Below are 17,544 nucleotides of genomic sequence, written 5' to 3' on the forward strand. Positions count from 1 at the left end.
AAGATTACCTTTCAAATAATAGAGATGACCTCATTTCAGGAGACATGCATGACCTCACTGCCATAGAACCGTGTTGACAGACTTAATACCCTGTCAAAGCCTTGACTGACTGATGCTGTTGTTGTGGAGGCTATTGGTACATCAGTGTTTTACCTCATCATCAAACCTTTTTTATAGCTTTTCTCTCTCATATCATCATAAATGATGCTAAATGATTTGCTTTGGGGGTTTTTTTTTTTTACTGTTTTTCTGACAATATAGAGCATTTGTAAGATGACACCTTGAGCCCTGTGAACTTTAAACTTGTATCTGCCTGTTATTTTGTGGCATTTTAGAGACAGAACAGTTAATTACAATCAAGTAATGCAGAAAAAGCACATAGTCTGGCACTCATCAACCCTTTCCAAACTTGTATGTTTCTTGCAAGACCGGTTTCTTGATTCATAGCACACTTCAACTAGACATATATCTTTAAATATGGGCATCTGCAGTTTAGCTAGCAGATTCTAGATACACAAAACCCTCTAACTTGTGTCTGTCAGCAGTGTATTTTGCCTTTATCATTTGTATAATGCAGCACCTTCAGCTCATTGTGCAGATAGTTGTGGGTAAATGTGTTACACCACACTGAAACATGCTGTTCTTACATTTTGTTGGGTTTGTCATAGAAAACTTTGCTTGCCATTTTTATTTATTGTGTTATTTAAAACATTTTACATTGAACATGTCTAATGTTAAATAGAGAATAGCAGATCCCTTAATGGATTACTTTCATCAGTTTAGAACTGGTTCAGAGAATTTTTTTAAGTGGATTGATGCCAGCACTTTTAGCCACATCTTTATATCTTTACTGAGTATACTCAACACACACTGCTGCAGTGTTTCTGTGAGCCCACATGCATATGCTTTTTATGTCATCTGTTTGGCTTAGGCTCCACTTACGGCACTCACACTGCTGCTCTTGTAATGCACCTGCATTTACCCACCTTAACAACAACCAGCTGTATGTTACCTTGAACTTTCATCTCTGCTCATTTGGCTCTTCCTGTTTCACAGGAAATGGCAGGTCAGCTGACCAGACTATACTGCACACCTGCAGATCTGAATGCACCGTTATCCGTGGAAATATGCTCTTGTTTTGACAGCAGCCCATTATTTGTCCCCTCCCGTCTGTGTGTGGAGCACTGGTCCATGTGGAGGCCTCCTGCTCTTATTTGCCAAGCCACATAGTTTCCCCACATTTCATCGCTCTCCTTCCCTTGTGGGCAACAATGCCAACAACACTTGGTGCCATCAGAGGGCTCTGAAACATCAGAACTCATTAGGTATGGAGCTGAGGCCTGAATTTCCTCCCCCTGCCTGGCTAACTCCAATACCAACCCAGTCCTCCCTCTTTGCAAGCAATCTCTGAAGTGTCTCAGTTCATACACAGAGCAGTCTGTACTCCTGACATAGTCACAGCCGTCACAGGCCCCCTCAGGGCCATGACCCCTGCTCAACTGTCCTCTAAAGGCTTGGTTCCCCAGACACAAAGCATGACCCTGTGATGTCATACCCGAGCGTGTGCGTATGTATAATCCAGGCGAAAGGGTGATCATATGTCACTATGCAGTGTAAACGAACTGTATACGCCTGCAAAAGGTCTGAAGGCTTACAGAGGAAAAGCTATCCTTTGTGTCCAGCTGTTTGGTGTAAAAATTGAAAGGATTCATTTTGAACTCTCAGTCTTTAGATCTTACAGTGCTTTTGCTGAAGTGCACTAAATTCTACAAGTATTAACAGTTATTTTTCATTTTATATAACCTTGGTAGATAACCTTTGTGTGGCTGAAGGGGGTTTGTTGTTGCATGAATCCAACAGTTTGTATAGGTAAGATTCAGTACCAGAACTGCCTACTAATGCAATAGTGTAGTATTGTAATACATATTCAAAAAACAGATAACCACTTCTAGCTTTTCCACTTCATGCAAAGCTCAAGGTAAAGTTTGTTCTCCCAGTATTTTAGTTCAACATTTTCTCAACTGGAAATATTTTGTGGCTGGGTGGTACTGCTGAATTGCTTTTCACCACGACCACATATGAGCTGCCAGGTGGAGGTGGGGACCAAACCCAAGAATATTCGGTTTCATATGGCACACAGTTTGATTTTATTCATTTTGAGTTTTTTTTTTTCCTTTTCTGAATGAAATGGAAAATCTTTCAGAAACCCTTTGCAGGAATCTGAAAATATATATAATACTTAATCATCATTAGTTATGTTAGCCCAGTGCATTCGCATTGACATTAAATTTAGAGAACTACATAGTATTATACTAACATTGTCATTACAGGAAAGCAAACAAATGCGTTATGCACCATAAATAAACTTAAAACATCTGCATTTACTGTGGGACATCTGGTGCCTACAAAGTGAATGACGTTTGATGTGAATCATCATTACAGCTGATGAAACTGTGCATAAACTTCAGCAGCAGTTCAAGAGTGACCACCAACCACCCCTGCTGTGTCAGTGCTGGTGGGGGTTGTGGACGAGTGTTGTGCTGAACGCTGTGCTCCCCTTCTGTTATAGTCCTATCTTTTCTCACAACACAGCCTCCTTTCATTTCTGTCACTCAACTGATTAAGGGTCTGTCACTGTGCCAGTCTGCGCACAGCACGTTTACAAGGGTTCTGTTTACCCATTTCCTTCTTCACTCAATACCTGAAAAGGCTACACTAGTGAAAAAAGCAGTTTTCATGTAGCACAGGCAGCTCTGTGACAATATAAATATGACTTCATTGTATAAGCTGGCGCATATTAGTCCTGTCCATGCATTGACATCGTAAGCAAGGTTGACCCCAGTTATTTTGTGTGGCATTTGAGCCTGTAAAGTAGCTGGTCAGACAAATTACTCAGCCAGTCTTTAAGGAGGTAACTTTCTTTCCTCAGTGGCGTCCTATATGTTCAAAAAATGATGAGCGTTGCTTCGAGTCTTAACAAACATGCTGAAGTTTGCAATCGTACTGCTGCACTGAATCAAAAGGTTAACGACAGTTTAATTCTGGAGGTTTGCACAGGCACCAGAGTTAGGGAGGTGAAACAGACAAATGGAGCAGCAGCAGCAGCAGCAGCCCTGACACATGGCCCACATTCACAGCCGCCTCCCACGTCACTGTGCTCCACAGAGAAAAAGCCCCTTTTGTTTCCCAGTGCAGGGAGGGAGGGAGGTCTCTGGGGTGAACCGCCGCTCCATCGCTCCACCACTCCACCCGTCATCAAGAAAAAAAAAAGAAAGAAAGAAACCGGACTTCCCACTGCTGCCTGGCGTCCTCCCTACTCACTCCCCGCTTCAGCACACAAACACAGGCTCATCAGTAGTACCACTACTACGGTTGTGATTGTCTTTTACTTAATTGGGTTAATCTACATTGTTGCTGTCAATGCATGTGCTGTGCTAACACCAGTAGGGGAAGTAGTACCACAGTACTCTATTAAAAAAAAAAAAAAAAAAAAAACTCTCAAAAATAAGAATGTACTAACTTTTATATAATATTTGTATTGGAAATATGCACAAAACTATACTTTGAGGAGCTTCTGTGATCCAGGCAAACTATTTTGATTAAGGAAAAGTGGTTTTGCGTCTCATGTTAGCCAGTTACCAGATCTTGTATATTGTAACTAAGATAAGGAAAGGTTCATCAGCAAGCTACATATTTAAAATTGACCTGTCAGTGTTATATTAGCATGTATTAGATATATTTTATTTAAGGTCATTAGTACACCTTAGTATGAGTTTGGTAGTATAATTGACTATACAATAGAACAATGCATCATTAGCTAACTGTGGAGATGAAGTACAGTACCTGAGTTGTTATATTTAGTACATAAGTCAACCTCTAACTAATACAGCTATATCCCCTAAATTCCTACTTTGTAAATCCAGTGTGTTCTGACATAATACAAACCTTTATGGTGTTCATGGGAATTTCCACCATCTGGGTCTGTTCACATCTATTCAAATCTTTGTATCTTGTTGAGTAATTATGGAATTGCACCGCATCTAATATTGCTTCACATTCTGTCTGAACACATTAACACATAGAGCTGGCATCCCAAAATTTGTGAGAAAAGACACTGAAATAATGTGGTTACAAAATGACACATTTAGAACTTGGTTTATTTGTATAGAAATATGTTGATGTTTTACATAACTTTGTAGTTACAAATTATAAAAAGAAGGAACATTAACGCTATTAGCATCACAAAGTTTCTCTCAAACAAACAGCATAGACCTCAAAGAAGCCTGACGTTACTGTGTGAAAAATTAAGCTCTTCAATGTATTTTACAGGTGGTGTGTGTGTGTGTGTGTGTTGCTCAGTAATAGTGAAAGGGGTTTACTAACAGTAGCTCTCAAAGTAGTCTCCAATTCTGTCCATCATCTACCCTTGTACTATTTAAGAACATCAGTGGAACAGACACTCCTTTTAGCGCAGAGAATTTATACAAACCTGCTGTGAATTCTCTTCAAACATAGTACAACGAAGGTGATCTGGGTTACAGAGAAATGTTAAAGACCCCAGTCTCTGAGCCGACATTAATATATGATTTTAATATTTATTGGTTCTATTATCTCCACAGTAATCCATCCTCTGTGACTTTCTTGTTCTCCTGAGACACAGTTAAGATATCGCATTGAGAGGGGGTAGCGTCTGACTACATGAAGTCCCCAAAAAGTGGCCACTTAGTTCACAAAGCTCCTTCTCAAATTCTCCTTGAGAAAAAAGACTAGTGCTGGCACTGACTGCATCAGCTTCCCACTTGCTTTGTCCTTAAGACTATCAGTACTCTACTGTACCACCTTGTGATAAACTTTGTCTGTTTCACTAAAATGGAAGGCAGATCCACTCAGTTCCGTTCAATTTGCTCGATGTCGAGCTCACCTCCAAGCTGATACATGTCCTTCCTCATGCTACACAGCCCCACCCACAGAGGCTCATTGTCCTTGCCATTGGTTCTCTCTGGTGCGTTGTCACCATAGTCTGTGGAGTTCCACTCCACCTCCTCAATTGTGGGGTCTGACGACATGTTCCTGGGGATCGCACCCTCTTTGGTCTGAGGCTGAAGATCTTTCAAGCAGTGTTCATTTGCGGATGAGTCATCGCTGTCATACTGAGCATTGTTCCTGAGAAGAGGGAGTGTCTGCCTTGACTCACAGCTGTGTTCACCTGTGACTCCAGGGCAGCTCAGGCTGTGGAAATTTTTAAGTTTCTGTGGAAGAACAGAGAGGTGATTTTTTTTTTTTTTTTTTTTTTTTTTTTATGACCATAAAACTGATGTTCAAGGAATCAAGAATGCACTTTAACTAACATGCCCAAATTCTGCTCTGGTAAGAGTTTCCATGGTGAGCTCATATTTGATAATGGAATCAAAAACATCCATAACTTCGTCTTGAACTATCATTGATGTTCTAACAAGACACAAACAAAACTGAAGGCATACAGCCATCTTATGAAAACAATCACTCTACTGTACTCAGAATTTGTGGGCGAGTCGATAAGGTCAAAGCTGGACACTGGGCAAAAAACACTCTAACACACTCTAACTCTGGAGTGGGAAGCTTTATGATGAGGATTATCCAATCTGTACAGCTAATGTGAAGAAGGGAGGACAGCTGCCTCATGCCTAACCACTACGGTGTTAGGCCAGAAGGACACAAGAGAATAAGGCCTCTGTGAAACCTTCTGTCACTTTTGTGCTTATATAATACTTAGCAAGCATAGGACTGTTGTGCACTACTCACAGCAAAATGTACAAACTATTACGGAAAGTAAGGACATGCCCAGTGCCCATTTCAGCTTTCAAGTACCAAGTATCTTTACATATTTACCTTTTCTAAAAAAGACTTCCACAAGAATTGTTACAAATAGAATAGTAGTGACAGTAATTATTTCCACTATTTATAAATATATATAATCAATAATATTTATTGATCAATATACCAAGCTGTTTTCAGTTATTTATGCTGCATCAACAAAAGCCATGCTAACAGAGCTCAGAGGCTGTAGTGGTGTAAATTCTCAAAATGTGATTACAGTGCTCACCATCTCTGGTTTCAGGCAGTGAACGTTTTCTTTGACACGGTCATCACACAACTCATCACAACAGGATCATGAATTAGAGCTGCCAGTGTCCAGAGCAGAAAGTCTTCACATCCATACTGACCTTGACTGTCCATGAATAAAAGTTGATCAATAGCTCATGAAGCCCAGTTGTGGCAGTGATCCACCCACTGAGCTGAATTTACAGAAATCAATATCTCTTTACCCAACATGCATCTCCCCTGTGCAACGATCTATAACCTCTGCCACAGCTGCTCTACTTCCTGACATTTACGGAGCCACGCAGAGGGTAGCAGTTTCTCTCTGAGAAAACTACACCGATGTGTGGATGAGAGGACATTTCAGAGACACACTCAGTATGGAGACCGATCTTTGAGTAGTATGGTGACTTTGAATACTGATATGCTGTTCATGTGTTTGCGTGAGAAGCCCTCGAGCTGAGTGCCAAGCAAACTTACTCTATCATCACAAGTGAACATCTATTCCACTGAGATTTAGTGAATCTTCATAGCAACACGCTTCAGACTTCTAGTTTTTAACAATTTTCTCAATACATCTCATAAGCTGACCATTTTTTTTGATAAATTATTTTAAATAATTGTTGTTAGTGTGCTTGTGGGGCACAGAAACAAATGGTTTCCAGGACGTGCACATAGAAATGTATGTTACAAACTCATCTAATCCATTGCCCTGATTAAATGTTATGTCAAGCAGTCTCTTCCTGAGTGGCCTGTTTTACAAAGTGATACTTAAGTACCAACCTGGGTCATCTTTGCCAGATCCAACGAAGGCCTCTGTTTGTACGAGTCAGCTGGTCTCCTGCGCTTCACACCAATCTTCTTGTCGTTAAGGACACACGGCTGTGAGCGGCTACGGGCAAGGCCCCCTTGACAACTACGCCGCTCCATTTCTGGAGTGGAGTCAGGGGAGCTGGGTGGTGAGGGTCCACGAGGCTCAAGGAGGCAGATCTGTTCATGTGAGAGGTAGAGGGGCTGCGCTGAAGCCTCAGAGGATGGGGGAGCCATGGAGGAGGAAGGTGTCAGACCAGTGAAAGCTGAAGAGGAGGGGAGATGCTGGGTAAAGCAGGGCAGTTCTATGGTGTTGGAGCGGGAGGGCAGGCTGAAGCTGGAGCTACGTTGCATGGCTGGAAAGCCAAGCTGTGTGTTACCACCACCGCCGCGCTGGACACTGCCTCCACTGTGGCACCTCCTCTTCTCCACTGCTGTCCACACACGGGAGCCCTGAGGGCGCCAGGTAGAGCGACAACCACCAAGATCATCTGAGCATGACAGGGACCGGCACTGTCTCTTGCTGGGGGGTGCGGTGGAGTGAGAGGATGCAGTCTCAGCCAAGCTAAGGTTCTGCAATAAGCTGGTGATTGTGCTCGAAGTGGAGCCAACATCCCAATCCCAGTGGGCTGAACTCCTGTGTACCTGAGGCAGGACATCCCACAGGCTCTCCAGGCTGGTACCGACTGGCCTCTGTTGTATGGCAAAGCTGTGACCCACCGCACGCCACGGGCTTCTCTCTACAAAGGGAATATTTATTTCAATTAAATAACCTTTAAAAACAAGACCATAAGCCAAAATATAGAAAATAAGATAAGGACTTATTTCTAAACTTGCACTTATTTAGTCAGTTTTCAGTCAATCATGATTTAGAGTTTTGACAAAAGGATTGAAAGACGTGAATTTTATTTTTTAATTAACAGACTTGGACATGTAGTTGTATGAACAACTCTGTACTTTTTGAATTTTTGTTTGATGACATCACTGTGAGGACATTTTAGCTAGTCAAGCTGTTTGTATCAAACTATAAAACTACTTTCAATTCCAAGTACCTATGATCATGAGAAGTTAAGTTTGGGAACCTCAGCATGGACAACATCCATGACACGTCCATATATTCAGCATGTTGGTCCTACTATGTGTACTTTGACAGTGCTCACAGCTTTGTTACTGGCACTAAAAATAAATCATGCCCTCCAGGCACTGCTTTAGTGTCACAGCCTGTAAACACAGCTGGCCAGGAAAGAGAATGGAGCTCAGTCTCTAAATGACTTGATATCATACCTCACCTCTGCTATAGCGAGGCTTGATAAATGTCAATAACCCATCATAAACATTCTGATTAAAGCTTATCATCTGTTTTTTGTTTTTTTTTAATATGTGCAAAAGTTCTAACCCTGAGTTAATGGACCAGCTATCTGACATCTTGTCTCTATGCCAGCAGAATAACTACCCTGGCAGGAAAGCAACTGGCATTGCCACAGCAGAAACTTGCTTAAATTGCTGAATGGATCAGTCAACTGAACAGGTCAGTCAACTTTGAGTCAGATACCAGATGTCAAGGCTACTGCCCACTCCTGGTATGCAAAACCTCTATTCTCTCCACTGGAGATAAATATCCAAAATACCATCTACAGTACACAGGCAGGATGAAGAACAAAGGGCAGCGTTAACAATGCATACTAGTACTGCTTTGTTCTGCCACGGTTTGGCCTTAACAACCTCAAACTACTGTGAGGACAGAATGCCATTTAATCTTACAGTATGAAAGACTGCTAAGGCTGTTACTTTTCATGCAAGGTAAATGAAACATATAGGTCTTTGTATTAGAACAAATTTTCAACCTGAAGATGACAAGTCCACAGTTTTGAGGTCTGCAGGAGTGCCATGAGATTGGTGCTAATGATAAGATGCTGCCATCATAAACACACATTAGTCTTAGAGACACCTCTCTATCTGTTTCACATAATGCAATGTGACCTTTGACCAGATTCAGTAGAAACTGACTTGCCGCTGTTAATTTCCTCTAAAATACCACAGCCACTGCTGTTACTAAACACGTTTTCTGGATGTAGTCCCAAACAAAATAAATAAGTACATTTGGTGTTGGGCTTGGGAAACTGACAAAATGCAGAGTATGATTTATACCAGGGCAGTTATCTTTTTAATATGTTGCTGTTAGGCCATTGTGGTCAGTTTATGTCATGTTAAATTGACAAGAATTTAATGTGAAAAAGTAGGTATCTAAAATGGGCATTCTCACATTTTATTTATTAATTATTTCTTGAGTAACTTTCCAGAAAATTTATTTTAATTAAAACTACAGCCCCTGTTATTTACAACTCTCATTTATATTGCCATTTACAAATATGATTGTATATATGTATGATTAATATGTCAGACGCTTACCCATGAGTCCACAAGAGAAAAGTGCAGTCCCCTGGCTCATGGTCTGTACCTGGAACTGCCAAAATAAAACTCATTGTCAGTTTGCTCTAAAACAGAAATGTCACAGAAACAGACTTTATAAATCAATAGAGTTTAAAGTCAAGAAAGTTATTGTAAAAGCAACTTTTCTATGCATTACTGGCCCCAAGAGTTTGCTGCTGAGAAATGAAAGCCAAGCTCAACCCATGAGCACAAGAGCTCCACCAGAGATGCCTCTGATTGGCGGCCAGACCCACAACATGATGACTTCATTTCACATGGCTGAGAGGGCATGTGAAATGGGGGAATTTTCTCACTGCATGTTGGCAGAAAGGTTTCTACTGCACGGATACTGATTCGAAAATGAGTCATAGTTTTGCATAGGGGAACTAAAATACTCTATTGTCATTTTGAGTGAGCTAAATAGAACACAGTACCACATGACAAATGCCCTGCTGGTATTATGATGCAAGGATCAATAATTGCATTAGTAACAAATTTGACTGAGGGGAAGCTAAAAGTCAAATTTCACAAAGGTTCACAAAAAAAGGAGTACAGCAGGAGTAGGCAACTCATGTTCCTCTGCCCTGCTTGTTTTCCAACCATCCCTGCCTTACCCACTGCTGATTGCCTGGATCAGGTGTGTTGAATTAATCAGAAGCCAGAAGATGCCATCTCAGATGAGGGTGGTATTATCAAAACAGGGTAGGGATAGTTGGAAAATAAGCAGGGCAGTGGCCCTCGAGGAACATGGGTTGCCATAAAACTGCTGTGGAGTGATGAATGGCCAGATACAATTTCCTGATTTAGAGTGGCACCTTGTTTTCTTCTCCTTTGACGAGCACAGTTTGGGCATGCTGGCAGAGCTATGCATAAACATAAAATGACACATTTCACGCAGAAAAAAATTGCTTACATAAAGAGAAAATAATCTCACCGGGCCCAATTCTGTACTTTTGGATGTTACATTGTCAGCACCCTTCCTTTCCAGTGTTTTCTTGTAAATGATCACCATGGCAACACACATCCTTGTCCCAAGTTGTTCCAGTACAAGCAAGAAAAGTTGGAGGCCATCTCTGTGGGCATGGTGTGTGCAGACTGGTTTCTTACGAGTTTAAAACAGCAGACCTCAACTCCTCCAGGAATGTGCTTTACTTTTTGGCCCAAGCCTGAGCAGACACACAAAGATGATCTCAGGATTAAAATTCAGTACATTTCTGACATTCTGTCAACCAATCCAGAAGGACTGTGCAGGAGAACAGCTCGCTGGTGTGGAGATCCTGAAACACATCATCAAGGCAGAGTAAACCCAAATCTACATAGTCCAACCGTCTGACATTCCTGCACCAAGAACCATAGCATCTGTATGGCTAAAAGCATTGCAACGTCCTGAAACTTCTCAAACTTCTTCTCTAACATAATACATGTCTGCTGTCCCTTGCAAAGAAACAGGTTCCACACTTTACAGTGGCACGTGTCAAGAATACTGATTAGTATGTGATACTGAAGAGAAAATGAAGCTTGTCATAGAAAAGTGGAACTCTATACTTTGTTTTGTTCTTGATTCCTGTGTGGAGGATTATCAGTCATCTGAGAGTGATTCTCCTTAAAGTGTTTCACACTGGAGCACACAGAGGGATAGAGCAAAGTCAAAGTTGTGTAATTGAATTCTCAGGGGCAGGCTGTGAATAGTTGACCTTACAGTTATCAAAACAACACTTTTCACATTAGTGCTGCATCACAATTATGGTAAAACAGCTGATTGGTCACAGATGTAAATCTATATAAAAGTCACAGTGGATTTTTACTACCATCACATCAGTTTAAATAGAGGATGGTCAAGTAGAGGACTGAAACATAATACAGTGAATGTCTGCAAGGTCAGAGAGTGTCTGTTTGAATGACAGAACAACTGTGAGCAGAAAATGGGGAAACTGAAAGAGACGGTGGAAGTGAAACAAAAGAACACTGTGAAAAAGATGAGACGCCGTGGGAAACAAAAGAGGTGCCATCAGAGTTTGCCGGTGATGTGCTGGAGTGCAAGCAGGCTGGGATGAAGGACAGCATCACAAGACCCTGAAGACCCTGAGAGAGCTGACATAGTGGAAGTGGTTTTTGCATTCAGCATATGATTTCCATTACTGACACTTATCACGTCAGGAAAACAGTTTAAATGAAAGGATGTTTTTAACAGAGGTCTATAAGGGGATCAACGTGGTTCAAGGACGTCGAGCAGCTTTAACTTGTGGCCTCTGTGAATAGAAAAGAACATATCAAAGCTTGGAGCTGGATTGGGTCAGGACAGCTTATACTTTGCGTGACCATCAACCACACAGTGTCTTTGTGTTTTGCAGTAAAGATAACTAAGAACGTGCTGGTTTTGAGAAAACTGTTGTTTTGTTTTTTAAAACTGGTGTCTTAATAGCTCCTTGATGGATGCAGATGGCATTGACACAAAGAAAATACCTTTCCCTGAAAAAAAAAAAAAAACTGGTGAAGATGTGAAAATCTCTTTATAATGTTTATTCAAACAAAAAGGACCCAAATGATGTTTTCCTTTCCTAGAAAATGGAAAAAGTCTAACTGTAGTCTGACATTCTGGACTTTAAACTGTAAACAGCATCTATTACTTTTAGTTACAAAGAACTGCATCAATTTATCATCTCTCATTCACAGGCATTACATTTTTATCCCATAAATCTGAGCTGAGTGCTTTAAATGGACAAGGTTTATAACATAATTATAAACATTCCTCAGCTTTATGACATAAGTTGAACACACAATTATAAAAGCCTAACCTTGTCCCACAGCCTTTGAAAACCATACAAACATATGACAGTCTGTGAATAGAAGACATGTTGAGAAGTGCTGGCAGAGGGAAGTCTGTTTTTCTTGTGCAAACCTGTTAACCTGAAGTCAAGGCATGATTATCAGTGTTGGAATACACCCAGTACGCTCACCTCATACTGAACGCATGAAACTATAATCTGTCAAATAAGGTAAGAATATCTGCCCAAAGGGTGCCGCACCCCATGTGACGTCAAAACCCGAATCACCTTCATAATGATGCTGCCAATATCTGGAATCAGTGGGAGTCTCTACACTTCTGCAGCCTGATAGCTTTTTATCTGGATTGGTGCAGCAACTACCGTGACAACTGAGTCGTCTAATCTCTGAGAAGGGGAAGAACATTGCAAGATGTTTTCCCCAGACGTGGCTTTACATCACATGCAAACAGGCTGCTGTCTGACTGCAGCACAGTCTGCATGACAGCAGTCTTCCTAAAAGACAGCAATAATGCTGCCTTGGGTTAGCTGATGGGACCCCACGCTTCCTATGTGGTTACCAAAAGCCTTTAAACCATCACAACTTTGGTGTGTCAGAAATGGCAAGATATGACCTAAATGAGCACTAGATAGGACAAGAGAGGAAACCACAGCATCAGCTGGGTCAAGTATACAGCGGAGGCCTGTTTTACAGCTCTGTTCTGAAATGCATCAACAGATCCTGCTGTATTTTATATATGGGGTACTTCATCAGACACAAGAGTGCTATACTTTAAATGACACTTTTATAAGACTCCTAAATAGTCAGGTCTAAAAAGACTGCAGAATGTCATCTTATATTACAATAGGTATCTAAAGTGTGGGCACCCCCAAAAGCTTGGTAGGGCAGCTATTCCATACCTTGCACAGACTGTAATCCCATAGGTTTGGCCAACATTACATAAGGATTTGGCAGCTTTGTGTGTCTGACTGACAATTAGAACTAATACTAATCCATTGTATAGCATTTGGACAACTGGTGGAAAACTTTGTAAAATTGTTGCACCTTGTATGGGCTACTGAACAATACAATTTGTTAATTTCTTAGAAACCTCTTTTGTATCTATTTTTAGGTTCACTCATGCTTAAAAGTTTTTAAGTGTGAAGTGATAACAATGTTAAGTTTACTTTTTAGTCGGATCTGTGTTCTGCTCTCAATAGTCCCAGAATTGTGACCATCTCAGTAATCTGAGCATCTGCTGAGCACCTGAGACGCCTGACTTCAAACCTAGCAAAGGGATTGGTGTTGCTCTTTATGACCATGCCACTTATAAAAGGAATTCTGGGTAAGTTTAGTTATTCACAAAAAAATCCCTGAGAGAAAATATGCAAGTTCCTAAAAATCCATTGGCTCTGGTTTACTGCTTTGACTTGCACAGCTTGTGAAGAATCCATATTTGGACTTGAGCAGTTTCTCTTGTCATAATGGAGGTTGTGTTGACAGAACATGTCATAAAAAGCAGATACATAAACATGGAATATGAGAACCAGATAATTGAATGACAAATCTGCAATCAGTTCTGCTTTTTCTGCAAATCTGCATCATTTTCACTGTGAATATTCACGTTTTTTGAAACCCCAAATTTTCTTTTTTTGGTGCTGTCATTAATTAGGTTCCACAAAGGGCAGGTGCCATCAGGTTTTTTCATGGATGACTGACTTAAAAGAAATTTATGAAACTCGTAGGGTGCAGGCCAGCCCACAGCTGTCTGCATGTTCACAGAAATTAGGCTATGTCAAACAGGAGGCACATTTAAAGCACTGAGTGAATAGTCAGAAATGAGCATGGCTGGGAGGCTTCAATAGTAGTTATCAGGCTCCGTTGAGGGCCTGGGGTACAGCCAAGGTCTCACAAGCATGCAGCTGCCCACTTACCATAAACACAAAGGCTCAGCATGGCTATGCAAGGCAGCCAAGGAGGCCTACGTTTTAAAGCAGGCCTGCTGTTTAATTATCTCATACATAATCACTTGCACTGTATACATTTGTCCAGAACAAGAGCTTTGTTGAGCTCTGTAATCGAAGCTTTCAGCAAACCTGTCCAAGATGGAGAAAAATGTTGTCCACTTGAATGCTAAATCTAACAAAGTCTCTTAATTGCAAAGACACAAGTTCCTTCGACCTCGATGGCAGAGTAACACTACATTTTATTGGACCTAAATAAGACTAGGTCACATTCAGTGAACACTGCCATTAACTTTAAATCAAAATTAAGAATGGATGGAGAAAGAGCACTCACTGTACTTCCACTGATCATGCATGCACATGAAACAAGATGTCAGAATAGGTTATTACAATACAGAGGAGCTTAGCCTTAAACCGAGTCTAATATTTTTAGTGATGTGGACATAACAGGAATCATCTGCAGGCTCTGATAAGCAGCCTCTTTTGTACATGAGCTAAAACTGTTCAAGCGTTTTTCAGATAGACTTGCCAGCCCTCCAGGTGGACACCTCTCAGTTACAGAAGAAAAAGCTCTGAAAAATTGAGCTTGTCCAAGTAACCAGCACAAACAGTCCCTTAAACCCCTTTTTCCAAAATCCCTCATGAAAGGGAAATGAGTTTGGCAAAGAAATTGGTGTGACAGGAGCTCACAGAATGTTACACGCAGGCTACAGAGCAAACAGGATTTTGAACTCAAGAGAAAGGCCACAAGCTGCTGATGATAAAATATGAAATGTATATGTTCATAAAGTAAACTGATACATCTGTAGTTTAAAATTAAGTCTCCTACTTTTTGTCTTTTTACATAATAATTTATGAATGTTACTTATGAACTTTAGCAGTCTTAATAATGATAAAAGGGCATTCAGTGGAGTTCAGGTTTAATAAGCTCTCATGTGTATGATCCCATTGAGCACTTAAACTGTAGAATCTGTTGAACGTGTCAGTCAGCCCTGTCCTTATACCTGCGGGGAAGGTCCACTTGATAAAGATAAGACAACAACATTCCACTGCAACAGCACAAACCGTAACATAGAAGAACTATCGTGGGAAAAAGACCCAAACTGCATTGCCACCAAATAAAGTGGAGCAGTTATAAAGGCATGCACCCATGACTGTTTCTAGTTACTGAAAAGATCGTATACAATTGCCACCAAACAGCACTGACCTATCTTAACAAAACCCAGTTTGACTGCACTTAAAAACAAAAAATTTGCCAAAATAAATAAAGTGCCTTTCATCCAAAGAAAGTACTTTTTTTTTTTTTTTTGCAAACTTCACAGAAAACTTACTTAAGTTTACACTTAATTTGAGATTTCAAACAAACCAAACGTACTTTCTTGGGTTACAGTTCCAAAAAGATAAATAAGTGATAGTGACCTGAAACCATGGCTTAACCAAGCATTTTAAAGCCTCTGCATATATATGAACATATTTAAGCTGCACATAAACTCACTGACACTTGTTTTGTTAATCTTCTATAACACTTTACCAAACTGTATATTAATCCTAACGTTACTAAGTGATAATACAGACATAATAAATGGGAGAAATAGCATTTAAACAAATCTGCTCATGCAGTATTTATGAAAGTAATACCCCCAACAAGACAAAGGGACATGGCTAAAGCAGTAATAGCAGTAATTTACACGAGGAAAAGTTGCTGAGCTAACTAATTGGAGCTATGTTTAGAAGTTCACTTTGTCCCTTCACATTCACGAATAAGACACTTTCAAAACTTTCAGAAGAGCTTCTTACAACTTTATAAAGTAGCTACAGGTCCTAAGTTAGCAAGCACAGAAACTATTTGACCATATACTCACAAGCATCGCGGTGAGCACCTCGTATCCTCAAAAACAACAAAAAGAACACAGACACACACCGGGCTGCTGGTTAGTTTTACTGGACCATGGTGAGTTTTGTTTTAGCAGAAAAACAGAACAAGGCGTGAAGCAGGAAACACAATAAGCATTTGACTTCACGCCCTGCTCCAAGCAGCTCCTGCAAACTACAACATTGCCCCAGCGCTGTCCAAGATTACATGCTCATGAGTCTGTGACAACATACACGAGCCGTACCACCTCTGACACGGGCGGGGGTGTCCGATAACTTATTTATACACTTTAAATCTTAAACCAACACGTCTTATTGCTGTGCTGCTTGACTCTTTAAAAGTTCTTGCTCAGTTTAGTTTATACTTACAGTAAAATATTAGACCTTGAGCGACTTTTTAGGACACTTACCACCCCTGCTGCTGTAAACCAGTGGCCTGATCCATCCTGCAGTAGCGTAAAGTAATCAGTTTTAAGCTGTGCATATAGACAAGGTACTTTAACAATATACACTAGTACAACATGAAAACCTGCCAACTGTGTGTGACATAGAGAAAGGGAGAAAGAAGCAGATGTGTGTAATATATACACTGCTGGTTACCTTTCACAAAATGAATTCCATTTTAATAAGAGTTAGTCCTAAAGATATAGATTTATTGAAAACAGATGTCTGTCTTCCAGAAAGTAAATTCTGACTTTATCAGGACTTACATCGACCTGCAGTATGCTGGTCCACGCAGGTCTCGTTGTCTATGTATACACACTCTGTGCAACAGGTGTACAAATACAAGCAACTGGCAGTTTATTAGGTACACCAAGCCAAAGCTAATGCAGCCTCAAGAATTTTGCACCAAATCCTCCTACCGATATGAAGTGTTCACTTTTTGAAAGGTATTAATTTAACTTTATCAATTTAGAAGAAGCCATTTGTTGTGTTGTTGAATTATATATTTATTATTATTATTATTATTATTATTGTATTGACAGGTGTTTCTCTTATTTTGTTCACAGTATTATTACCAGTGGGGCTAAGGAAAACTCACCTCTGTATAATAATATAACAGCTGCTACAGCTGCCAAAATGACCACACAGGTAAGTTAACCCCAATCTAAAACAGTCTGGGCAAAAACTGAACATTATTACATTTATGAAGATATTTTACACAAAAAAAGAGAAAATGTAAACAAAAACAACTGGATTTCAATGGTAATGTCCTGTACACTGGTATATGTAGTATGATGTAAAAAGACCAACAAATACATTTTTGTCCCATCACATCATGCACAGTATGTTAGGTTATTCTGTTGGGCTGAAGCTGTTGGGTTGCTGGGCCTCAGACGGGTGGGGAGCTGAGGCTCACCCCTGGCAGACACTATTGTTAATCAAGGAGTAACATCTGTTGTGGGCCACTAATCTCCTTCAGACTGTCAAATTGTCCTTCTCAGTTTAAGAGTGTCTGCTTTTTGTGTTAAAGGGTGACCTGCTTTAGTCTTCTCCACTGTGTAGACTACAGTTTGGGGGTAACAGGTTGTTTTTGCGGCAACTTCAGCAAAGAAATGACTTTGACAAACAAACTGTTGCATGTTGAGTTTTGCCCAGCTGACTCTTCAGGAAATATGATTATCAA

The 17,544-nt window shown here is 40.5% G+C and overlaps 1 protein-coding gene across 3 annotated transcripts; it reads right to left on the bottom strand.

Moving 5' to 3' along the window:
- Window positions 1-4,139: 4,139 nt before the first annotated feature.
- On the bottom strand, window positions 4,140-16,121 carry fam53b (family with sequence similarity 53 member B). Of its 3 annotated transcripts, none has more exons than XM_026315312.2 (5): window positions 15,908-16,121; window positions 10,253-10,484; window positions 9,298-9,352; window positions 6,862-7,628; window positions 4,140-5,249 (listed from the first exon to the last, which is right to left on the bottom strand). In XM_026315312.2, the coding sequence occupies exons 2-5, from the start codon at window positions 10,340-10,342 to the stop codon at window positions 4,887-4,889; spliced, it is 1,275 nt and encodes a 424-aa protein (XP_026171097.1). In that variant the 5' UTR covers window positions 10,343-10,484; window positions 15,908-16,121; the 3' UTR covers window positions 4,140-4,886. The 3 variants fall into 3 exon arrangements, with proteins under 3 accessions (XP_026171097.1, XP_026171095.1, XP_026171096.1); XM_026315310.2 differs by having other exon boundaries at window positions 10,232-10,484; XM_026315311.2 differs by lacking the exon at window positions 15,908-16,121 and adding an exon at window positions 10,864-15,204 and having other exon boundaries at window positions 10,232-10,484.
- Between the last annotated feature and the right edge of the window lie 1,423 nt (window positions 16,122-17,544).

Source organism: Mastacembelus armatus, chromosome 19, assembly GCF_900324485.2.
Source record: "Mastacembelus armatus chromosome 19, fMasArm1.2, whole genome shotgun sequence".
NCBI classification, from domain to species: domain Eukaryota; kingdom Metazoa; phylum Chordata; class Actinopteri; order Synbranchiformes; family Mastacembelidae; genus Mastacembelus; species Mastacembelus armatus.

Excerpts from the sequence above, each read along its gene's own strand:
- fam53b (XM_026315310.2), bottom strand. The coding sequence starts at position 10,342 with ATGTGTGTTGCCATGGTGATCATTTACAAGAAAACACTGGAAAGGAAG. Across the intron at positions 9,353-10,231 it reads TGAGATTATTTTCTCTTTAT|TTCCAGGTACAGACCATGAG; the intron begins GTAAGCAATTTT and ends TTATTTTGGCAG. Across the intron at positions 5,250-6,861 it reads ATCTGGCAAAGATGACCCAG|AAACTTAAAAATTTCCACAG; the intron begins GTTGGTACTTAA and ends GTTCTTCCACAG.